This window comes from Ochotona princeps, chromosome X, assembly GCF_030435755.1.
Source record: "Ochotona princeps isolate mOchPri1 chromosome X, mOchPri1.hap1, whole genome shotgun sequence".
Lineage (NCBI taxonomy): Eukaryota > Metazoa > Chordata > Mammalia > Lagomorpha > Ochotonidae > Ochotona > Ochotona princeps.
Window position 1 is genome coordinate 23,277,861 of NC_080865.1, and position 26,746 is coordinate 23,304,606.

A 26,746-nucleotide genomic window follows, 5' to 3' on the forward strand; every position below is an offset into this window, starting at 1 on the left:
AAACCGGGACTGAGAGAGACCTGGTAGGGAAAAAGTGGGTTCCCCCTTCCTGGGTCACTAGTCCCGCGGGAGGGCATGAAAACTAGGACGGGGCTGGGGTGGCTAGACAGAGAGGCACTCAACAACATCCATGAGGGCTGGATGGTTGAGCTGGTTAGATGGAACTAAGCTTTAATACCCATTGACAAGTACAAGAGCCAAATGGGATGGGGGACAGACTGGTCTACTGCTACACATACTGGCAAACCAGGGTAGGGGGTGGGCCTGATGGGGGTTATTGTGGGCCGCTCTGACTAGGCTGCAGCTCCCATTGGTTGATGTAAGGGCCGAGTATGTGCTGGGCAGAACCAGACTGGACTACAACACCCATTGGTTCCAGTGCAACTCGGGACTGAAAACAGAACCAACCCAGCAATTGCAACCACCAGCTGATCGGGGTGATGGACTGTGCCGGGCCCTGTGCTTGCTAGAACATACAAGAATCTGGTCTGGGAATACCTCAAGGTTTCTTTGGAGATCTCCCCAATCGAACTGCTGGACTCAGAACTCTAACCAGGAAAGGACAGAAGACAGAACAGGTCAATCATTCATCTCAGCTATATGTTGGCAGCAAAATATGGGGCAAACGGAGACTTTATGATGGACCATTTCAATCAGTGGACGACCTCATCGAGCAAAACTGGCAGCGATTCATAACTGAAGAACTATTAAAACCACTTGAGCAAATATCTCAGAGCATGCTCCACATCCGGGACTTGGGGTAGGTGGGAAACCGGGTGGGGCTTCTCCCTCAATATCCCCCTTTACCTCAGATACATGATGGAAACAATATGGACATAATAGTCTTACCCACTTCCCTATACCCCCTGAACCTTTTTTTTAAACCGCAATTAACTATGTAAAGATTGTCAACAACAATAAAATAAAATAAAATAAAAATTTAAAAAGTAAAAATAAAAAAAAAAAGGGGAAGTGATTCAGGTTTGGACACACTAAGCTTAAAGAATAGCTATTCCCCAACTCGTGATGTCCCAATAAAACTATCATACACTGAAAAAAAAATGAGCACTAATGGGATTTAGGTATATGACCGCAAATACCCATGAACTAGCTAAGATGATCACTCACATTGTATACAGAATATCAACAAAAGCAAACATGACTGGGTTCACTTTAAATTTATGTCAGATTAGCTAATAAAGAGTATCACAATTATTGCTCAAGCTCATAAATCCTCTATGAAAACTAGGTGACATTCGATTTATTTTATTTATTATACATCGCCTTTTAAAATGTCAGGAGACATTTCCTAAAGTCCTATGTAGGCTATCAGGTAATGATGAGGAATTCACATAGAAATATAAGCTTTTATTTCCCACACATGGAAATCACATTGAGAATACAAACGAGGATTTAATCTGGCCAAGACTCACAATAAGAAAGAAAACGGATAGAAGCCACATTAATACAATTTTACAATCTTGAAAGTAAATGAGCAAGTGCTTTAAAACACATTAGAAAGCTGAACATGAATCACACAGAGATCAACCCAAGAAAAATTTGATTAACAATGAGAAATCCTCAGAAAGTTAAGAAATTGAGGACACCAATTATCTCTACGGGATCGTAAGAGTGGAGTAGAAAAATAAAAGTAATGATCAAGCTGCTATAGGAATCAAATATTAGTTCCTTTTTCTGCCATTGCTACCATGGGTGACTACAAGCATATTCTAAAAGAGCTTGGAAGAGACTTTCTAGATTGAAGGCCACTAGATAAAGCTGAAGAAGTACTTTCATGGTGGATATGACACTATTTCTCTCACAACTCTTAGATATCTTACACTGATCACAGGAACAGATAAAGATATAAAGATATCAAAAGCAAAGATTTCTCAACTAGCCAGACAACCAAACTAGAATGTCCACAATCTACACGCTGTCAGCAGCTGGAAAGAATCCTTTTATTGTACGATACCTTATAGTAAGCTGACAACCAAGGACCACCAAAAATTAGGGGAAGCTTTGAACACCATGACAACTCAAATATGCCATCAAGTAGCAGGGATTTGGAGAAAAAAATTACACACAGCAAATTATCCAAGCAAAACAGATTAACCCCAGCAATAATAATAACAATATTAATAATAATAAAAATAAGAATCAAGATTGCAGAATAGGATAAGAACACATTTAAACAGATGGAAAAACTTTGGCCAGTGTGAAGCAGAGAGGGCTCATTCCAACAAATAGGAGAGGACAGAACGACAGCAGAGGGCACCTATAGACTGACAGACACAGGAAAGTGCCAGATAAAATGGTGTGGTATAGCAGTGACTGATACCCCAACATCATTCATATCCAGTAGCATGTATTTAAATTCATGGCATTGTAATTTTCTGTTTTCCTTCCAGTTGCTGATTTTGTATTGTGGCTTTTCATTTAAGGGGATGTATAGTAACTGTGTAATGGAGACTGTCATATCCAGATGTGAAGATACAATGAAGATACATCTACTTCCAGACAAAGATGGACTCCAATGAAACTGTTCACTATATCTTGACAATAGGATGCTGGACTCTCTGCCACTGTCCATGCCCTCAATGATGCACATATGACTGTCTATGAAGAACTCTATTATAGTAATAATATAGGGGAACTCAGTTGGGGGAGATTTGAGGAGGGATAAGAGGAATCCCAGGGCCTATGGAACTGTATCAAAAATGATAATAATAATAATAATACAAGAAGTAAAGTTTAAAAAACAGAACATACAAACCCACAAACCATAAAAAATAAATCTTAAAAAATATAAATTATTAAACAAAAACCCCTCTGGCTCGAATGTCTTCAGATAGAAAAAAGATGCACTTGCCTTCATGCGACAAGAATAGGAACAGGAAGAAGCAAAAAATAGAAAACATAACAAACAAAAAAAGCTCTTAATGAAAAATTTGTAATGGAAGGGGAAAAAATGATACATCTAAGATAGAAGAAAAGTTTAAGTAATCTCCAAAAACTAAGAGAAAGATGTAATGAAATGTAAAATTTGTTTACTAAGTGTAACAGCCTTCACTAATGTTTCCATTATTCTAAGACATTGATTGACAGATGGAGAAAACGACATGAGACAAAATATCAGCTTCCCCTCTCCTCCTGCCTGCCTATTTTTTATATAGGTCACAATTGAAAATATGACTCCAGTTGGAATGCATATGAAACTATGGTGAACACAAATTCTTTGTGACACTTGCAATGTAAGTGAAATACAAAACATACATATTTGTGAAGACATTCCAGTCCCAAATGCAGGAGAAATACAAGTACACATCTGGATTAGTTGTCATTGTGAAATACATTATTTTGGCATGGAGAAAACACAAGATATGATTACAGTCTTTCTGTGATGCAGGACATGATGAGTAAGTCATGTTAGCTCTCAGATTTCATACATGCAAGATATGCTGGTGGTAGTAGTGCTGACACTGCAAGCTTTTGAAATAAACTGTTTAATTTGAATAACTGAATTTTCTCCAAGAATCCTTCCAATTTCTGGATGTTAATCTGTCATTTTAATAATTGCACATTACATTGGGAGATGTTAGCTCATTTTTAATAATAATATCATGTAGTTAATCAAACAAATTGGCAACTTTGTGAGGTTCTACTTATTTCATTCAACTGGTTCTTGAAATCTAAATGTCTTGAAGTCACTGCCAGTCAACTTTCTCTTTACTTCCATGGAGCAAAATCTGATAACTCTTTACTTTCTAAAAACATTGAGCATCTCAAGATAAAAATTCCATGCCATCATATAAGTGCAATTTTCTTTTGTTTCAAATCACATTTTGGTGTGTGGCCATTGGAGTGCCGTTTCTGTGACTTGCTGATGACCAACACAGCAGGATGAAATGCACTTAAATGAGCTGGAAAATGGAAGTCCCTCAAACACCCAGGAATCAATATAGCATAGAAATACAGACAAAAGAAGGAGAAAACAATATGAAAGCTCAAAGTGGTAAGCTGGACACAGGAATTTAAATTCAAATAGACAAAGTCTCAAACAAATGTCGATCAAATTTCTATCTGTATTTGATAGTTGTTGAAACAAGTGCTTAAACATTATATTTTTACTTTTTCTCACAGTATCAATTTAAAATATTGCCTAAATTATTCAATAATTCTTTATATTCATTATGCCAAATATTCAATAATTCAATGGTAACATATATAGCACCTCTTTTCCTGAGGAAAAGGGAAGAAAAATGAAGCAACAGCAGAGAAAAGCAGCATAATTTTGATGGCTATATTACTACATTATCTTGATAAAATATACAAGTGAATGAATGATTTTAGATGTGATCACTTGTAGAAAAAATAAGCAGGCATTTTGGTTACATTTTATCACTATGTTTTAAAGTATGGAAGATAAAATTTAGAAATATTTGAAAACTTCAAAGAGTAGATGATTATTTGATAATACTATTCTAGTATATTCTTCAAGATGTTTTTTTCCCATTACACATGGAAAACAAGATGAGCTTGGAAACACTGTAACCAAACCTTAGGTCGATCTTTTCAGGACTATCTATTGGTGCTTCAGAAACGAAATATCTACTGTCCTCAGGAGGAAAACAGTACATTTAGAAATTAGTGTATTAAACTATTCTAATCAGAATTTGATGCAGAATGAGAAAAAGTAGTGACCTTTCATAGTAAGAATTTGATGTCTTATGTCCTCTCTAGAAGAATCTTGAACATATATATAGTCCAAATAGCTCTTCAAAGTTATGTCCACATTTCCAATTGTGGAGGGCTTGTCAAAATGTCCAATAGACATACAGCAACAATATGATTAAATACATTTTCTCAAATACAGCTCATCTTTTTAATATTCTCATTATTATTTATAACACCATCTTATTCCTTAACAGCTACATTAATACTTTCTTTCTTTGGTTCTTTTCTATCACTTTTATTTCCCATTGGGCTGTAAGTTGGTATTATACTGGTGATAATCACTGAAAAGTGATGACTTGAAGTTCAATGTTCTTTATATCCCTGTTTCCTACTTCTCACTCCTGGCAGTTAGCTTCCAGTTGGTACTCTGACTGCCAATTCCTTCTTTCTCTTATTCATTACATAATCTTCTAGAAACTATCTGGATTAACCAGTTTGACTATAACCAAATATCTGACAACAACTTGCTCATTAAAAAAAAAAGCTTTATCTAGAGCAGTGGTCTTGGAGGTTCATGGTTTAAGATTCAGCAGCTCCATTGGTCTGGTGTCTGAAATACATTTGCAAACTTGTTGGATTATGAAAGTGAATATAAAACATTCTTCATTTCAATTTGATCATTCAGTGTTTTTTTGCATTATTATTCTTAAAGTCTCTAACAAACTATATTCATAAACTAGTTTTATTTTTAATATTGTGCTACTGTAAATGAAAATGAATTCTTATTCACTGAAGCTCAAAATAGTCTTCATCTTTTGACTATTTCATTTCATTTGTTGTAATAACTTTCATAGCTGGTGGATCTTTGCTAACACTAGTATTTATGGAACCTTGTAGCTAGTAAATGTCAGCCTATAGAAAAATTCAAATTAATATTAGGTTAATGCAGCACATTTTTACATAATGGAAGTGTATCTATTGCAATGCAAGTTTCAAACTCCCTAAAGTTACTAGTTATAAGGAATGAGCAAAATGTACAAAAAAATAAAAAAATACCATCAGTTCAACTTGTTTACCAACATTAAGTATTATCCAGCTGTTGCATAGTTTCCAAATTGATAATTTATTAATTCTATAATATTTTTAACTTCAAATGTCCAAGCCATCATTAGGTAGCCCCATCTATATATATAGTCAGATAATTATATTCCTAAAGAAATTAAATTCTCCTGAGTTAACAAATTCCAATTTTTTGTACAGAGAATTAACAGTCATAGGGAACTGACAAGACAATTATTAGTTTCACTTTGTCTATTTTAAGAAGATCATTTGCTTTCTTTGATTGCTATTTACGAAATTATTGTAACTTGTCGCTTTTGGAAGAATAAACTCTGACGAACCAACTGCCTTGACTATCAGTTTTTCTCATGTTAACTTTTACAGTTCATGAGACAGTCGACTGATGAATGTTTGAAATAATTCCAGTTTCCTAAATGTTTTCAAAAGAATTTTCAAACTTCAAGATCAGTGGAAAAGGAAAAATATCTGTTAAGTATTTTACAGAACAGAAGATTAAACAATAGGAATAAAAAAGTAGGAAGCAAAGATAAAAAGAGATTCACGTGATACACATTTGAAAAAATAAAATTCTCAGGCCCAGCATGATAGCACAGTGGTTAAACTCCTCGCCTTGCACGCGCTGGGATCCCATATGGTTGCCGGTTCTAATCCTGGTGGCCCTGTTTCCCATCCAGCTCCCTGTCTGTGACCTGGGAAAGCAGTGGAGGATGGCCCAAAGCCTTGGGGCCCTGCACCCGTGTGGGAGACCCGGAAGATGTTCCTGGCTCCTGGCTTTGGATTGGCTCAGCTCTAGCAGGTGCGGTCACTGCGGGAGTGAACGATCAGACGGAAGATCTTCCTCTCTGTTTCTCCTCTCTCTGTATATCTGCCTTTCCAATAAATATAAATAAATCTTTTAAAAAAGAAAAGAAAAAAATTCTCAAAAACTCGAATTTGAAAAACTGCTATTTTCCAGGATGTTGCTGCACACACACACACCCCACTTCATATACTGAAACCACATCACTAGGGTAATGATATCACCATATAGGGTTTGGGGGGATTGAATAGCTTACAAAGGCTCTACTTATGTGAACAGGTCACTACTTTTAAAACATGTTATGTTTTGAATGTTATATGTTGTGTATAAACTAAAATTGAAGTGTAGGTGAAGTGGTCACAGAAGGTGGCTGGGAACTCGCATTTACTTTTAACATATTGGTTACTCATTACTATGTCAATTAATTCCATAATGATGTAAATTTTTGCTGATGGTATGTTGGAGCTTTCAATTGACTGGGATGATACTCTGCTGGCTCTGTCTTCAGACCAGAGAGGGTATACCTAAGAAGCCATTGAACTTGACTGGACAATAAGATGCTGGACTCTATGTTTGGTATACGCTTGCAATGGGGGAATCTCAACTGAACTTGAGCTGTGGTTATGCAACAAGGTGGAGGAATCCACCATGGTGGGAGGGTTTGGGGAGGGGTGGGAGAACCCAAGTATCTATGTAACTGTGTCACATAATACAATGTAATTAATGAAGTTAAATAATAAATAATTAAAAAAAAAAAAACATGTCCAGACTACATTTAGAAATCCACTGGCATGGATGTGGAGCAAAAGGTCCCATATTTTACTGTGGGTAGGAGTGTAGGCTAGTATAGCCAGAGGAAGTCAGTATGGAGAGTGCAAAGTCGACTGAAAATAGATCTACCCTATGACCAAGCTATCCCACTCCTGAGAATATATCCAAAGGATATATGAGAAAGCGACCTCTAATTCTATATTTACAACACCACAATCTACAATAGCAAAGCACCGAAACAGAGAGGCCCATCAGATCAGGAATGGATAAAGAAATTGTGGTACATCTACTCCACTGATTATCACTCAGCCAATGAAAAGAATGAAATTTTAGCATTTGCAGCAAAATGGTTCCAACTAGAGACCATTATGCTCAGTGAAATAAAGCAGTGCCAAAAGTACAAATATTGTATGTTCTCTTGGATATAAGACAATATCCATGCAAAATGCAAGAAAGATATATTGGTGAATATGTATATATGCATATATTCTCATTGATGAACTATATAATGGAGACTAACATACCTTTAAGTGAAATTGTGTTGAAGTATGTATCTCTACTCCCGAACAAAATAACAGCTTCCCACGAAACTGTAAAACCTATCCTGACAATAGGCTGCTAGATTTTCTACCATTGTCCACACTACAACGTCATGATACATTAAATTGCAGAATGATGGGCTGGTGACAACTGCTTTAATAATATAAGCTATGGTTCATCTACTCCATGGAATACTACACAGCGATTAAAAAAAAAAAAACAAAATGAAATGCAGTTCTTTGTGATCAAATGGGCCCAACTGGAAAACATTATGCTAAGGGAAATGAGCCAATCACAAAAGGTTAGATACCACATGTTTGCCTTAATTTAAGATGAACTGATGTCAATCCAAAAAATAGTACCTGTAAATTGTAATATTATTTCAACCTCAAACAGGTTGTATCACATGCAATAAGATATTGTGATGTAACCGATGAACCAAAAATCAGTGTGAGTCAGATGGTTTATGATCTACATCAAAGAACTGTAAAACCTAATATACTTTTAAGACCCTATGTTATTCCACAATTGGGTGGGAGAGCAGAGAAATCTTCCACCTGCTTAGAATGCGTGAGGAAGACGTTAATTAAAACCTATCAAGAATATATCAGGTAACTTATTGATAACAGACTCGAATCAGCATTAGACATTAGCAAAACTATAAAGACATACAACTTCTTAACAGGAGGTCATATGCACAGAGCAGGGGAGAACCCCAGAGTGGATCAGGTGGACAGGAGGAGGTTTGTATCCAACCCTGGAGAGTCCAGGATCCTCACCAAGGACTATCCGTACGGGCACCAAGGGTTATATCCCAACTGCCAAGGAGACCGTAGGGAATTGGAGTGCCCTCGTAGGCCAAGAACTCTGAGGTCATCCATTCCCTATCAGATCTCCCACACAGGATGGAAGAAGCCCAGATCCTTCCTCACGGGATCTAATGTCATCAGAACAACAGCCAGGAGCCCTGAGCTGTCCTCAGAAACAGAAGAACAGTAAACTTCCTTCGGGACTTGGGAGGGGAGCTTTCTCTGGTCCTTACTTAGTTCCAACTCTGGATCCCCACCCTCTCTTGCAATGACCATCAGGGTCGCTCCGGAGCACTCCCCCCCAAAATTAGACTAGATAAAGATCAATAAGGGAAGCTTAGACCCAGACAGGAAACGATCAGCGGGGATTCACATATACCTTACTAGGTAGGACACAAAGTTTAGTTATTCCTCACTAAGGTATTGAAGATTTCTCAGCACACCCCACCTAAAACTATTCTGCGCCTCTATTGTTTACATATGCCATGTTAGAGTTATAAGCCAACATGGACTATCCCAAAATACACCAAGTTCAGTAAAAATTATGCTTCAATACTATAAACTGCTAAACACCAAAATGAAAATAGACACGAGACAGTTGAATAGTACCCTATAGCCAATTCATGGTGTATGGCAGCCAGTTCCGTATATAAACTAAAATTGAAATGTCAATGAAGTAGTCACAGGATGTGGTTAAGAACTTGCATTTTTTTTAACATATTGGTCACTCAATACCATGTCAATTAATTCCATAATGTTGTAAATTGTTGTTGATATTATGTTGTGGCTTTTCATCAGACATGATGATATTCTGCCAGCTCTGCTTTCAGAACAGAGATGGTCTCCCCAAGAAACTGTTTCATTTATCTGGACAATAAGATGCTGAACTCTATGCATGGTACATGCTTGCAATGAAGGAATCGTGACTGGATTTGATCTGTACTATTGCAACAATGTGGAGGAACTCACCATGGAGGGAGGGTACGGGGAGGGGTTGGGGGAATCCCAGAACCTATGAAACTGTGTCATTAAATGAAATAGAAAAATAAATAAAAACTAAAACTGATCAAGCAAGTATATAGGATATAAAAACAAATAAATAAGGCAGTCTTAGGTGCAAAAAAAAATATGTGGGGGAAATAATCCAAGGGGAGGAAAATAGGCAGTGAGGAAGGGGGGGAATTCCTATACCTACAAAACTGCAGCATTTGAAATAATAATGATAATAACAACAATAATAACATGTCCAGAGAGACCACCTCTTCAACCAAGTAAGGGGCCCCTAATGACAAAGAACATTCACAGTACATTAACCCATTTGTGGCTTGATCTTGCACTTCCTGCCTCCAGAGCTGTGAGACATACATTGCTATTGTTACAAATTCCCTCTGTATCTTGTTTTAGCAGCCCAAACTAATTAAGACAAATATCTCAAGGACAAATTTATGTTCAACTGACTTATTATTATATGTTCTATCTGATAAGACATGGAATCTATTAACAGTGAAACAATGGAAATCAGTTTGTGAGGATGGAGACTAAATATTATAGGAGGGTCAAGCATTTAAGAGTATTTCTCATATTTAGAATACAAGAAAAAGTAAAAAAGGAAATCACAATCAATATACTAGTGTATAGAAATAGCCTAAAATACAGCACACAACCTCTTGGTCTCATTCTGTGAAACAGAAGCACAATAGTCTTCACTTTTTCTTGGAAAGAGAAAATGAAACAGCACATGGCAATGACTTGCAAACGTAAAATACTTGTATAGCAGTTACACTCACTAATCAAGGAAAGCTGCATTTATAGAGCCTTGAATGTCTGGTGAATTTAAGTGCTCATTTGAATGACAGCCGACACCAAATCATGGCGGCAACTATAAAGGACAGTCTTGGCTTCTTTTTCGAGAGCCAGAATGATCATGAGGTTAACTGAGATCATAATATAAAATCCTTGTACACATGCATCTATCTATCTACCTACCAATGTGCCTAACTGAATGTGTATATACACACATACATATATAAGCTATATATATATACACACACACACACACACACACACACAAGTCTGCTATTTCACTTTTCCACATGTGGTGCCCAGTAGATACATAACACAAAAGTAGTAAGTAGAAACTAGTGAACACATGTCTCATTCAGGAACCTAGGGATATGGAGTCAACTTGACTAAACTTTAGACATCTGCTTGAAACTTGTGATTCCAGTTTCCTAGCTCAACTGTTAAACGTAACCATTCTTTCTGCCTCTATTTATTTCCACAAACTCAACCTTCTGCTCCATGGTAACCTTCAATATCTACTGGGTCCTTTCTTTTCCTTTTTTTTTTTTTTTTTGTCTAATCTGGATTTGATTACTGGCCTTCCATTCCCAGACTCTTGGGTCTTTATCTATCTCCCTCATCCATGAAGGGGAATCTTCAATCATACTGAGCAATCAAATCAACACTAACAATTTCAGTGTGGTTACCCCATACAACTACAAAAAATGGAACACTATCAATTTGGGGTTCTATTTATTGGCATTAAAGCTAATAGATACTACATGGATTGTTCAATAATATATTTCTGTTTGTCAGATATTAGCCTAAGTATTAGAGATGTGATGATGAAAGTACTATACTCTTTAACAGTCCTGATGTACATGGGAAATAGAGAAAAGATATGTATACAAAATGATGAAAGAAATGTTTTAATAGAGATGTGGAGAAGATAACTGCTAGCACTTGAAAGATAGTATTTCTGGCTAATAAAGGTAGAATCAGAAAAGGCTTTGTAGTGGTGACATGGAGTTAGGTCTTATAATTTTAGTAGGCAGGCACAAAGGATAGTGGCAAGAAAGGGAATTTCATATTCCAGATTTATAGGATGTGCGAATGATAGAATTGTACAGATTCCTAGAACTATCAGGAGTGCTTAGCCAAAGGCACTGCTTAATTTGAGGGTGAGTGAAACTATGGATAAAGAACGGAATTAGACTATAAAAGGACTGGCCTTCAACTTTTAGATAATAGGCAAATACATCATTTTAAGCAGGAGGTCTGGTATTATTCCAACTTAAAGAGGAACTTCTTGCCAACTCAAACTGACAAACCTTCAGGTTTTGGTATTGTAGACCAAGAATATTAACGTCTATTACAAAATTTCTAACCGTTGCCCAATTCATGATATCAATATCTAAGATTAATAATGATGACTGCATTAAACTGAGAGCTCCTTGTATGCAGACCCTAAGTAATAAGGAGAATCACTGGTTTCTGTGGGTGGGGGGAATGCATTCTCTTATGTAAATTGATTCCAATTTTAAAGCAACGAGCTTTACAAGACAAGATATGTCCTAGGGAAATTTGCAGAGAAGAACAAACACAAATGTCTGCTACACAGTGAACAGATGTTTCTATTTTTGTTAATTTAACACATTTGCATCAAAAGGTTGACCATAATTACTTCTCTGGGGGGCCATATTGCTAAAGAGAATTGCCTATTGAACTCTACCTCCATGGTTCTTACATCACCTGATGGAGTGATTCTGCCTTTCATAATCCTTGAATCTCTTATGTTAACATCAAATTGCATAGTTGTTCCAAGCAAAGTCTGTATCGTGTTGGAGAATGATGCAATCTGTATCATGATGGACCAGATTTATATTCTATGACAGGCATTCTGAATCTAGAGCCAACTTGAGATCCAACTGTAAGCCTACATTAGTAAACATTTATTAATTTGAAAGGTAGAGGAAAACAGAGGTGGAGACAGGGAGAGAAGGAAAAAGGAGAAGGGGAAGGGGACATGGGGTGAGGGGCAAAAGAGGAGAGAAGGAGAAAAAGCGGAAGGAGGAGAGAGAACATGAATGAATGAGAGTATGAACTTCCATCTGCTGGTTCATTCTTCAAATGGCTGAAACATCCAAGGTTAAACCAACACAAACCAGCCAATAGCATGTCTAATTTGAGGGTAAATGAAACTGTGGTTATAAAATGGAGTAAGACTATAAATGGTCTAAGAGCCAGGAACTCCAGCCAGGTTTCCCTCAAGGGTGCCAGTGGCCCAAGTATTTAGGTCATTATTTGCTGCCATCCCAAGTATATTATAAGAAAGCTGAATCAAAAGTAACTGGAACTGGCGCTCTGATACGGAATGAAGTGCCATGAGGGCAGCCCAATGCACAGTGCCACAATACCAGCCTCACATACATCAGTGAGACAACTCAATAGCCCAACTCTGGTAAGAACACCGGTTTACTGATCATTAAGATCAGACACTCAGACAGCTGAACTAAAATTTCTCAATAGTAATGTTTTAATTGCTCAATACAGTATTAAAAATAAGCTATGAATACTTCAGATTGGCCATACTTTCTCAACCACCCATTGATCTTTGCTCATTTATATTATAAGCTTGATTTTATGATCCTTGGTCTTGCTTTTATAGCCTTTCAAGAAAAATATTTTGCCCCTGGGAATGTCTAATATCTGGTAAACTAATATTTGGTTATTTTTTATAAAGTTCAAGGATGTGAAATATCAAACTATACAAATTAGAGATAATAAGGAGATAGCATAGCCCTGGAGTGGAGATGTATACATTATAGATATACGGAAGGGGAGGTCAGTAATCCATGTGAGACACTACTCCAGTGCATTAAGATGGCTAGTTTTATGCTAAGTTAGTAAATATATATAATAACAATGAAAGGTAGATGAATAAGTTATAGATTAGTAAAGGAGAGTAAATGAAACAGATAATGAATCCAAAAAGATGGATTCTGTAATAACCACTACTTCTTCATCTTTGTCAGATACAAGTTCTCCATCCCACCCATTAATTTCCCATGCTCTAAAAATATATACTCACAGAAAAAATACAAGCCTCCTCACTGCAGAAAACATATGACAGTGGCAGGTCAAAGCCACTCACCTCTCACACTATGATAATATAGCTGAAATTGAGATCTCTAACCAATTCCAGGCCAATAAATATTTCATCTCAGGGAATTTCAACTCCTATTTAAGGTTTTAGACTCATATTTTCTCCTGATTAGAATAATTGAGGAAAATATTGTTCTTATATTCAATGGACCTCCTGCTATTCCTCCCCAATGCTGTCATTCTCAGCCTTTATAAAAAGGTGTCATGCATAAAGAAGCCAAAAACAGAAAATTTTAGCACTGCTTTTCCTACTTTTCAAGTCATTTGTGATTTGTGACCAGAATCCTGAGTAAGTGGAACAATAGAAGCTGCGAGACTTCAAGGTTAGTTTGCTTAGTCACAGCAAGTTTGCCATCCCCTCCTTTTTTTTCTTAAAATAGTTATCTATGAGACAAAAATCAACATTGTGGATTATTCCGCCACTGAAATGTGTATGCACTACCGCAGTTCTCAGTTTTACTTGGAGCATACAATGAATGAAAACAAAAATACTATCTTCCCAGATATCGTCCAACAGTAAGATTGCTTAACTGAACATTCCTTTCATATGTTCTCAGCGATGTTTTTGTGACATTTCATCTGAAACTGAAATCTCACTTAGCTGGTATAGATCCACTTGTTTATTCATCCCCTATCATATACAATATTTCTATCTCTAATAACATCTTTACCATTAATACTTGATATTTATAGGAAATAAAAACCACTGATTAAAATAATCATGAATTGGGTCTCTTGGCTGTGGTGTAGCAAATAAGGTAGCCACCAACATGCCATACAGCAGGACTCATGTCCCAGTGGCTCTGTTTCCAATCGAACTCCTTGCTGATGGCCTGGGAAAGCACTGGAGGAGGGTCCCAGGTGCTTGAGGTGCTGCACCTACATGGAAGACATGGTGGAAGTTCCTGGTTCCCGGCTTCAGACTGGGCTAGCACTGCCCCTTAGCCATTTAGTGAGTCATCTAGCAGATAGAAGGCCTCTCTGTCTCTTTCTGTAACTCTGCTTTCAACTAAATAATTCTTTTCTTTTTGAATCGCATACTTATGCTTAACAATATCTTTGAAATTAATTTTATCTATTTGAAAGGCAGAAGGCAGATGATAGATTTCTGTGGCTCTATTGTCTCTATCTGCTGATTCATTCTGGGGATACCCAACAACTAATAGCTGTACAGGACCAAATCTAGGAACTAATAACTAAATTGAGGACTCATCTGTGGGTGGCAAGGACTGAAGGGTTTAAGGATCACCTGTTGCTCCCTTGCCTGCACATTAGCAGGCAGCTGCAATCATGAGCAGAGATAGGACTCAGTCCTAAGCACGCCAATTAGGGATGCTGGCATTCCAATCAGTCTCTTATCCCCTGTGCCAAACATTTAGCCCCCAGTATGTGATACATTAATTCCAAAGCAATTATTCATACTTCTTACAAACAAATGACACAAACTCAGTAAAATACATGAGGATAGCCTAATTACCTCCCAGGTAATTTTAGTCAAAATGGGAACATTTTCAGAAGTTGTTAATATGTTTAAATTAATTGAAAAGTCTTGAGGTTGCCAAGATAATTGATATTATCATTTCAGCAATGCTTGTTCCATCAAAACACTGAAACCTTTGCTGTCATGAAGAGAAAACAAGAACACTTTCATAAACTTTCCTGTAGCTTTTTTGGTTAGTTTCTTCTTCCCATTTGTAATAACCTGAAATTTTCTTAGGACTTGTCATATTATGTTGCTAATTTCTAAGGATGGCACTTCATATCCTTTTTCTAGAAAGGTAATATACTTCCCATTTTCTTTTTTCCTGCTCAATAAGTTGACATTGTTTTGTATAGTAATTCAATAGGTACATCTTTTAGTGAACTAAAAGCAAAGACATTGTGAGATGCAGAGAGCCTATAGTCTGCTTATAAGTTTGAGGAAAAGTCCATTGGGAATAACAGAAGAGCAAGAGGTATTAATTCTCCTGGAATCCTCAACAGCTTCTCTGATGCTTGTGGAATAGATACAAAGTGGAAGGTTTCTTCCTGCAAGACCACTCGGCAAAGACACAATTAATACAGATGTATTATGGGAAACAAATTCCTTATCAGACTTTTTCTTATTCAAATGGTATACATTATCATTTTATTCAAAATTAAAAGTATTGGGAGACCAGGTAAGTCTGGGCAGAGGTGTGGGTGTCTAAATCTCCCAGACACGTGACTGGGAGAATCCATGCCAGGCCTGGCTTCCTGCTGGGGAGCCTAGCTCCCTATCTGCCACTTCCAAGTGGTGGGCGAATCCTGGGCTTGTCCAAGACCAAGGTCTGAGACTTTCCTCTGTCCACAGTGATCATGCTGTGGGCAGATCTCGGACAGCTCTGGGCATGCTCAGGATCATGGCTCTGCCACTGCCACCACGTTCGTGGGTAGAGACCAGGTAAGTCTGGACAGAGGTGTGGGTGTCTGAATCTCCCAGTCACATGGCTGTGGGGCTGTGGCTGGGAGAATCCGTGCTGGGCCAGGCTTCCTGCTAGGGATCTTAGCTCCCCATCCACTGCTGCTAGGCGCTGAGAAGGTCCTGAGCTTGTGAGGGGCCAGGGCACCAACCAACGCCGGGCTTTGCTTGCTGGCCACCCAGCAACAAGCTCTGGGATGCTGGGGGCATGGAATTGCTGCCTAGGGACATCCATGGATAAGGCCACTGTACAGGTAGGTGAGGAATGAGTCCTGAGGGATACCCAACAACAGAGCCACTGTACATGCAGGTAAGCAAGGGGACTGGGACTGGGACCTGGTGGTTAGGAGAGGAGAGACTGGAAGATCTGTATGGGCCAGACTCATGCACCAGCCCACATGGGAATCCTGAGTTGGACTTGTTATCATGGAACATTGCAGACCACCACAAGCCAGTCCATGTGAAAGCTAGGGCTGAGGTCCTGTCTGGCAGGGATAGATCCCAGTACCTGACTGAATGCTGGAACAGGAGACGAGTCACATCAGGCAGAGCCATTATACTAACCAGCATGTGAGAGAACCAGGTCCGGGGGTAGATTCTATGAGGGATATGTGGGCCCGACTCCGTAGAACTACAAGTCCCACTGGTTAACTCAAGAGTTGGGGTGGTGATGGACTGAGCTAGGTATGACTGTGGAACCCGCCAACTCTCACGAGTATAGGAACTGAGAATAGTCTGGGCAGATCCACACTGCAGCACCCCACATGCGCATCCTAAAACCAGGTATGAGCTGGGCCAGGCTTCAACATTCACCAGCTAATACTCGGCCAAGATGGAGGAGCAGGCTAAGCCAGGCAAGGGCCTAGCACCTGCTGGAGCATGTGAGATCTGGGTCTGGGAGTAGGCTGAGTAGAGAAACTTTGGAAACTTCCCTAGTTGTTTTAGCTCCTGCTGGTGAATGTATAGATCAGGCCTGGGTGTTTGCATAGAAGAGAGGGCTGGAGACAAGCGACCCAGCAATTGCAACTACTAGTGTGTGCAAAGGCTGATTTGGGCGATGGTCTGTGCCAGACCCGGTATTGGGAAGCACACACAAGAATCAGGTCTGGGATCACCTCAGATGCAGTTTCTTTGGAATCCCCCAACTGAACTGCTAGACTCAGAACCAGAATCATGGAGAAAATTGCAGTTTCCATGGTCTGAACATGGAGTGTGTCAGAGTTGGGCCTCCTCAGTGACTTAGATGGAACAGTGGACAGCATAGCCAGGTGTACCTGGAGGATATCACAGTACACAGTATTCTGCAGAGGATACCTGGCACCGTAATAGAGGATGGAGGACAAAACAAATTGATCAACTTTATGCCAGCCAAGTGTTGGTAGTGAGTATCTGGGCAAATGGAGACTCTATGCTGGACTTTGTCAACCAATGGATTATGGAGAGATTTCTTTGTGCTTGGAGTGGCAAGATTGGCAGTAATTCATAACTGTTGAACTATTAAAACCTCTTGAGCAGGACTTTTGGAGTTGCCCCACATCAGGAACCCTGGAGTGGTGTCGGGTGGCTCTCTCGTTCTAGAGTACAGAGGTGCTTAGGTGACTGGGTTGGCTTCTCTCCTTGACTCTCCCTTCCCCAAGATAGAGGAAGGAAAAAAAAGAGAATGTGGAAATAATGGTCCCACCCACTGTCCCATAGTCCTCTACTCTTATCACCCTAATTAACTATGTAAAAATCACCAAAAATAAATAAATCCTAAAAGAAAAAAAATCGAAAGTATTACCAATGCATAAGAATACATTAAGATAAGAAATATTTGACAGAATGATGCAATAAAAAAAGCCACCTAAATTCTGGTAACATCACATGAAAACCTCATTTTTAAACCTGAAAATAAGAACTCACTATAGTTGCAACTAAAGAGCAACAAATGACACCCTGGTGCAGTATTTCTATTAGGATCCTTTCAACAACTCAAGGTAGGTAAGACAGTGGGGTAGATGTCAAAGTGTGTTCCTTATAAAAAATAAGCTATTTTCTGTGATTAATATAACAGTAGATAATCTAATTACCTAACTAGTTTACCCTACATATACATTTCAATGAATTAGATTTAAAACTGGGAAGTAAAGGTACATTGCATTATGCATCTCTACTCTTGAATAAAAGTAGGACCTCTACTATGAAAAACATGAATATAACCATAAAGCATGCTAGATTTTCTACCTCAACCTCCATTTACCACATTAGGTTACATTTAAACAGCAGAATATTCATCTTGTAACTATTACTAAGGGATGATATACTAATCCGGGAAATAATAATGGTGGGGAAGGAATGGGGAAAGGGAGAGGGGACAGAAGAACCCCTAAACCTAGAAAATTGTATTGTGGTAAATAACAAATATATTCAAAAATACCATTGATTCAAAAGCTATGAAAAAATTTACTATTTTCAGAGGAAGTAGCAAACTACAATGGTTGAAATTCATGTCCACTGGGATGTCATATGGAGTGATAATGGAAGTGACCTTTTGTCTGGCTTAGTTAAAAACATTGTTTACAGTTTTATCTTGAGGAACCTCAGCTTATTAAAAAAAAGTCATCATCAAGGGGAAAGGTTGTGGGGGTGATGATTCCATTATACATTTTTTATATAAAATTACTCACCACACTGTTTAAGTAGCATCTTTGTGCACATGCACCTCACATTGCTCCTCGGCTCTTTATAAGAGACTAGGAGACAGTCTCTTAAAGCTGACATCATAAACCACTGCTAATTAAAGATCAATCAAAAATGAAGGGAACACTTCTCTGAAATGATGATTCAATTTACCCACAAATCTGTGAGAACATATTAAGATAGAACAGTAAGAGTTGACTAGAATGCTAAGTGATTTAACATTAAATCATGAAATATTGATATACTGTTTCTGTAGCTATCTTTAAGCATCGTTATTTTTCAAGAAGAGTCTGCATATAATTTATGAGTGTTCAGATATCTAGCCAAAATTTAAGAGGAAATTTATGGAAGAACGTCTCTCTTTATTCAAATTTTAAATTATGTGTCTTTTTATAGTTCCTATTTTAAAGAACTTCAGTCATACAATACACACTCTTTTTCTGAAACCTTGTTCAATATTCTACTCCATAATGTTCTTTGATAGCTTTTCTTCTGACACATTGGCATTCGCTTTGCAAATTCAACAGCTCTTGCTCATATTGGATACTCACATTTTTCTAACCTACTAAACTTCAATAATTAACAATGACTTACACAAAGTTTCATGATAACATGTGTCAGTAAGAGCAGTATTTTTCTATAAAATGAATTTATCACTAAAACTTTCTAGAAGAACTTGACAAGCATATTGGTATGATGCCGTTTTATAAAATTATTCTTAGTGTTCCTTGTGTTAAGATACATTATGCCCGACTCTCCTTTATTTAATTTTTTACTCTATCATTTGGATGGTCATTTATAAATGTTTACAATATGGTAACCATTAAATGTTCACTTTTAAAAGAACATGATTTATTTTCTTCTAACTGTACATAACACATGCATTTGGATAAACTTCATGAATTAATGTAAAATCAGTAATTTCTGTAAGATAAAAGCTCATTTAAGTATGTTTAACATGCACAAGGAAATGACAATTAATTCTCAAAAATAATTATCTATCCCTTAAGAAAGCCATAACTGCTGCAATAGTATGACACTAACAAGAATACAACCATGATCAAACAAGGATACTCAAAGTACATTTCAGGAATCCTATGTGCATCACAGTGTATTTATAACATTAAAATAGCTTTATTGCTATGAGCAATGAGGTACTGACTACTTAATCATGCCAGAGAATACACACATATTTATGCATATTGCCTGATTAAACAGACACACTATCTCCATAGAGGCAGCACTACCTTGATCCTTTTTTATTAAGAAGGTGAAAGTTGCTTGCTTCAGGGCACACCAGTTATCTAGTGGTAGAGCTGTGATGTCACATAGATCTCTCTAGCACAATGCCTTGACCTTAGAGCTACCACCATATACTGTCGCTTGCTTATAGCAACAACAGTAAGACGACGATGATGATGACAATAACAACAATGAAATTTTGGAAGTTTTTGATATGAATAACAAGGAGTCATTTTGGGTTTCTGCTTTCTCCACAATAAACTGGGAGGAGTGTATAGAATTGTGAAGAGTTACAATTGTGCTTTTTCTCAACTGGGCAATAATAAATTAGTGCCCTCAGCTCTGCAACAAAGGGAGAAATGCAAAATATATGAGAGTGTCCAACAAAGGGATTGATGGAGAATTGGAATTTTCAATGCATTCTGCTCATTGTTCTTGAGATAGAACTCTTTCTTGGATCATTCATTCATCCTCTCTCCTGGCCATTATCTAAAGGAAGTGAATAAGCAAATTGAATTACAAGGTCTCTGCTGTAGTTTTTATTAGCCTTTCAGCAAGTCTTTTAGTAACTGGCTTCCAAACTGGTAGATATTAGTAGCTTACATAAAATGTTCTAACCTCAATGTCTGTCTTTTATGGGGTTTCAAACTCATATGAGCACTGGACTATGAGAACTTAACACTTCAAGAGAGAAGTTTGACTATTGCTTAGGTAGCAATTTTTAAAGCAACTGGGTAAACTTACATTTTTCCACAAACCTATTTGTACTGTCACCAAAGAAAGACTTTGAATTTAAGAATCTGTGAGATTGATGTAATGTAGGTCATGTACTGACCTAAGAATACTAACAGCAGTTTTCTCATACCGATTAATCCTTTGTTTAAAGATATGAAATATTAACTTAAATGCTAATGTTATAAGTATTCCTTTTAGGCCAAAAGCATATTTTCAGGGGTATTTGGGTTATGAAAGTGAGATATCAGACTAAAACTAAAAGAGTGAGTTATCAGCTGTTGAGAGTTATCATGATACAGTTGGATTGAATAAAACCTAGTTTAAATAATCATAGCACCACTTTTTCTTTACACAGTTTCTTTAACTTGAAATATATTACTTGCACGTATTTACAACAGAGGATATTTAACCAAAGAAAATGAAATTGCTCTATTGAAGAGATACATGTTTTAATTACAATGTCTATTTATGCAGGAGGCAAAATCTATCAACGTTACTGTTTATTTTAGGTTGTGGAACTATGCTGATGTGCATATTCTCCTTAAGTCAACAATAAGCATATTGTTTTTTTAAATTAAAAGCTAGTACTTTACATATCATGTTTTTCTCTGGCAAAACAGCAAGTTTTCTCCAGTAAAATGGTTTTACTTTTTTTAAATGTGAGTTTGTCAGTGAAAACATATCTTGTATACCTGTATGGTATAATAAAATCAAATCACTAACATTACACTTGCTCCTGACATCCGGCAGAGGTGGAAAAACAGAATCAATGTTGACTGCCCTATCTCTGGGAATGAAGGTCGTAATTGCAGTACTCACAAAACTTAGCAACACAGGATTTTCAAACAATCAGCCCTATTGCTTGCTACTTTCTGACCTGGGTGTCTTGTTTCAAGAAAGTAAGTTATGAAGCCATAGATCTCGCGAGCCAATTGTAGAATGGGAGTATTCACCTCATAAAATAATGTCCAATGGTGTTTCATGAGATTAAAAACCTCATCTATCATACTTGCAATACATATTAAATGTTTCTACAGATTATTTAATAAGTAGGTATTCTCCTTCAGTCTATTTGGAATGGAAAATGATGCAAGGAAACACCATAGTAGGGCAAGGCAGGTAATGAATTCTAGTTCATATCTACTATAACATCTTATTCAATGAACCTGTTAGTTCAAGTGGATAAATTTATATATCTGTGAATCCTTTTACTAGAACTGATGTTTAAACAATTAACATTTCATGTTCATCAATCACTTTCCTCTGAATGTCAGCATCTAGTAAATTCTTGTTACTGTCTCATATATTGAATTCTTGCTTTAAGGTTTACATTAGAATAAATTAGTAAAGAAAAAATAAAAGCACTGCTGGGAATCTTATTCAATTATGTCTCTTCAGTGTATTCTTTTACAGCATATAGACATGACTCTCACTATGCTTTCCTTGATTGCCATCTACCCAAAATACTAGGTTCTTTATTAAGTACAAAATTTAGAAGGTTGAACATTAGAACACTGAACATTAGGAATGAGAGAGGAAAATGGATAGGAACTATATGCACCAATTGAGCTTCTATATTCCCTCAACCACAGACACTTAACTAAATGGATGATATTTATTTGAAATTCTCCATATATGGAGAAACTCCAAAATAGGCTTCTTACACACAATGGGTAAATATGGAAAAAGAGACAAGATTGGGAAGAAGATGTGAATTTCATATCAAAGCAAAATTTTCCTAATTTAAGGCATCTATGCTATAAAAAGAAATTTTACTAATTTTATTACAGAATATAAAGTTATTATATATTTGTGTTGAACATTTGTATATCCTCTGTGGTAAGAATTCTGAAAACATGCAACAAGAAACTTCAGCAAAAACACTTTTTCATCCAGTGTTCTTACCTTTTAGAAATGTGTGTCATTTAATTAATTATAAAGTCAGGGCAAACACATATAAGAACAGATCATTATCTATGATAATGAAAGTTTCAAAAATCAAATAGCAGTAATATATGTGAAATCACAGAACATTCATATGGATGCCATGTAATCATAAGGCTAAACAGAATGTGCTTACAATGCACAGACTAACAACGGGGTACAAGGGCTACGCTGATGTCCACAATTCAAGCATGCCATGCACCACTAGGTTCAAGTTCTAACTGCTTCACTTCAAATTCATCTAAATGCTACTATGTCTGGGAAAACAACAAAAGGTAACTTAAGTAGGAGACCTGGATGAAATTCTAGGCTCTTGGCACTCTTTCTCACTCTCTCTCTCCATCTCTCACTTATTTCCTTTGTGTGTGTGTGTGTGCATGTGTGTCTTAAATTCACAAATGGTTCCAAAAGAAACAAAACCTTCTTTATTCCCCAAATTGCACATAATTAATTTGTGCAGTAATTCTTTCAAGCTAAAACCACAATTGAAGTAAGGTGATGTCGACCCAATTAATGCTGACTTTCATTAAATTTGGGGTAGTGAAATATAATGTATATCATTAGCTGCTCCTACTCTGTGATAATATTGGAGCAGTAAAGTGTATCATTCCTGTTCTAGAATTTCTAAAACTAGCCTCCTGGTCAAAACTGGCAGGTCACATTTCTAAATGACATCCTCAGGGCTCAAACTCAGTGAGACAATTGTCTCTGTTTTTTGAGTCCCACGATTATACTAATCTGAAAGAACTAAGTCAAAGTTCACCTCCAGAACTGACCTTCAGAGTCACAGTGTGGTTTCTGGGCCTTTTGCCCAAGAAACATTGCCTCATATTTTCCGGTAACTGAAAATTATTTAGAAGGGACAAAGATCCCTCTCTCTTACATAACAGAGATGTAACCTAAAATGGAAATACCTAGCTTTGATTATCTACTAAAGTTCATCTCTACAATTTACGTATCTGATATGAATTTAATTATTCTTATAAAAATTTTCACAAGCATTTTGCTGTTAAGTGCCAACTGCCTTTTACAATGAAATTAAATGATCACTATTGGAACTTTTCTAGTTAGAGAAGATGAGGATTTGAAGAACAGGAGGACACAATAGAAATATAAAGGGAAATTTCCGGCAGACTTTGCCAAAAGATACTAGCGATATACTAAACATTGTAATCATAAGACACAAGTTGCTTAAAAGAATTTTAGTTTCAATGTAGTGTCCCTGGATTATTTGGTAGTTAAAGAGTACTCATGTTCCTTTTTTCCAGTGACAACAAAAGAGATTTCTGGGAACATTTGATGAAAGACAGGCTCATGTTCCTTCAGATTAATGTCTAGCCAAAGCTTTTCATTTTCATAAGAAAAATTGTGAGGCTTTCAATTTGACATGGTTACTCTTCCTGACTTCATTCAAGAAAAGGTGATACTTAAATGATAACTTAACAAACTATCCTATCTGTAAAACACTGCAATAGGATATAATGTTCATTGAATTCATTACAAACTCAGGGACAATTAGAAGCCCAGCAAGGAACCATAAACTATAAATTTATTTTAGTTATGTTGCCAAGTAAAACACAGACTTAATTTTTTTCTCTGTTCCTTACAAATAACTAGTGGCACAGATGCCATACTTCTTGGCCCACTGTATCTACAATTTTGAGTAACTTCTTAGAAATGCATTTTCCTAAGTTGCTAGTCTGTATGAGCATTTTTCAAAATTTCTTCATATCAGTAAACTATAATATAGCCTCAAATATTATAGCATGAATAAACAATGATACAATTTTAGCATCTGTTTTATATACAGCACTTTCATACTATGTGTAGTTTTCAAAGAAAGTATTACTTGCATGTATATACAATTGATTGAAAAGGCTTAAATCCACAACCAAAGGAATGAATGAATATATATATATATATATATAAAATCACCGTCTTTCATATAGATATTATATATATACACACACACACACACACACACACACAAGATTTGTGTAAATCCTACATGTGTTCATAGCTCAAAGTTAGCCAATAGAAACATTTCCAGCGGTCAAAATTCACTTACTGCCATAACTTTATGGGTTTTTAAACCATCATCATATCTTTGTGTACCATATGTTTATATCATTACAGATTATCACAATGTAAATATGGTCTTAATTCAATCTAAGTTTTCACTCAATGAATAACAACAATATTAGTAACTTTGAGATGAGTTACTAATTGCTTTTCAGTTGTATACAGTAATGCATTTTCACTTGTTGTTACTTAATGCAAGATTCTTTTAAATGAATATATACTTAAAATTAAACATCTGATAATCTATATAAAACCACTAACAGAAAATAATTTTATCCTGAAAGCTTATGATCTATATATATATATATATATATGCATATAAGATTTCAAATCAAAATAGATCCTTGGAGAATATAATAGCATTACTATATATTATAATTAAATCAAAAATTTTCCATAATTTGATAGACCAATATAGCTAAATCAGATTAAATATTATACTTACCTCTAAAATAAGTACTACAGACTTGCGACCATATATAAAATGATCTTTGAAGCACTTTTGTCTAGAGCTGTATGTCCCAAATTTACTAGTTCCTTAACCAAATGTCTTTTACTCTCATTATAGTATTATCCAAAGCTTAACTAACATAATGACCACTATTTTGGATTAAATCTGGGGGCTCAGTTTGCCTGGCCCTAGACCTTCGACCTGCCTGCGAGTGAAAGGCGTAGCTGTGGGATATAGACCCTGTTATACACGGAAAATAAGGTAACCCATTTGGTACCGTCACAGGGGAAGGAGAACAAAGCAAATTGGACAACTACCCCAGCAAATGATGACAGCAAAAATCTGGGTGAATGGAGACTTCAGGTCGATTTTGTCAAACAGTTCCATGTCTGTTCTAAAGTCAATTATATACACCACATATATACCATCACTAAACTCTTCAACCTCTTGAATTTTCCAACAAACATCACAGCAGCAAATGTGTTTTTAAACCCCTCTTTCCAACTTGACCCTAAGGCAACATCACAAGAAATGCAGTCAGGTCAGGTAGGTATTCTGGGCATTTCCTATTTCTTACCTCTTCCAAAACACACAGTTTTAGCTCAGATTACCGCACCAGGTTACAGCAGTTGTTCAATAACTCTAAGCATATATTGAAAACAGTCTATCCACTTAGAATAAAGAAGTACTCACCCAGCTGAGTCTCCTGAATTGTCAGTTTACTTTCCATGGGATACAAAAGTTTGGGTGGCCTGTCAGTCAGAGGAGCTGAAAAACAATAATAATATTGCAAATTGTAATTATGCTGCATGCACTGAAGAATGGAAAACAGGCTATTATTCTAAATATTTCCATTGTCAAACCAGTCTACCTAGGAACAACTGCATATTGCAGGCAGCACCTTCAGGCTAGCTGAAAAGCTTCTATAAGAATTGAGTGTAACACTTGCAGACAGTGAGTAACCTGACTCTGCTGAAGTCAGGATCACTTAGTCCTGAAGAAGGTGGCTATGCTTCATGGACCATTTTCCATTTGCCACTTGTTTCTTTTTCTTTCTTTTTTTAAGAGGTGCCCTAATTGTTTTATGTGAGCTAATTAAAGCTGTATAAGACACATGTGGCATGTATTTTGGTGACAGTTTTGGGCATAGATTTGTCTAATTCCTCTAAATCTCATTTTTGGTTTCCACACTATGGGTCACATCACCTTAAAACCCACAATTTCGTAACTGCATGAAATATTTCCTATAGATTAATTCTGTAAATTGGGTAGCAATGTACCATTATGTTGGTCCAAGTGAAACACACATATCTACATGAAGGGAATTTTTTCCAAGTTTTATTGACAATTTAGTACACACCTTTCATTAGTATTAGATGTTCTTGTATTTTAACTTTCACAAAATTCTGTGCTGTAACTTTCAGTTCACAGTCTACTAATCTGAACATTTGCTATTTGCCATCTTAAAGACAAGTTTATCATTGCCTACCTCATTGCTAGCTAAACCAGTCTACCTGAATTTCAGACGAATAGACAATTCTCTTTCATTA

At 36.7% G+C, this 26,746-nt stretch overlaps 1 protein-coding gene across 1 annotated transcript in view; it reads right to left on the reverse strand.

Annotated features, from left to right (window-relative positions):
• The window catches only part of IL1RAPL1 (interleukin 1 receptor accessory protein like 1), a 1,231,223-nt gene that overhangs the window by 267,805 nt on the left and 936,672 nt on the right, over positions 1–26,746 (reverse strand). The window contains exon 7 of the mRNA XM_058658644.1: positions 25,890–25,964. Within this exon, the coding sequence (XP_058514627.1) occupies positions 25,890–25,964 (75 nt within the window). The remainder of the gene's footprint in view (positions 1–25,889; positions 25,965–26,746) is intronic.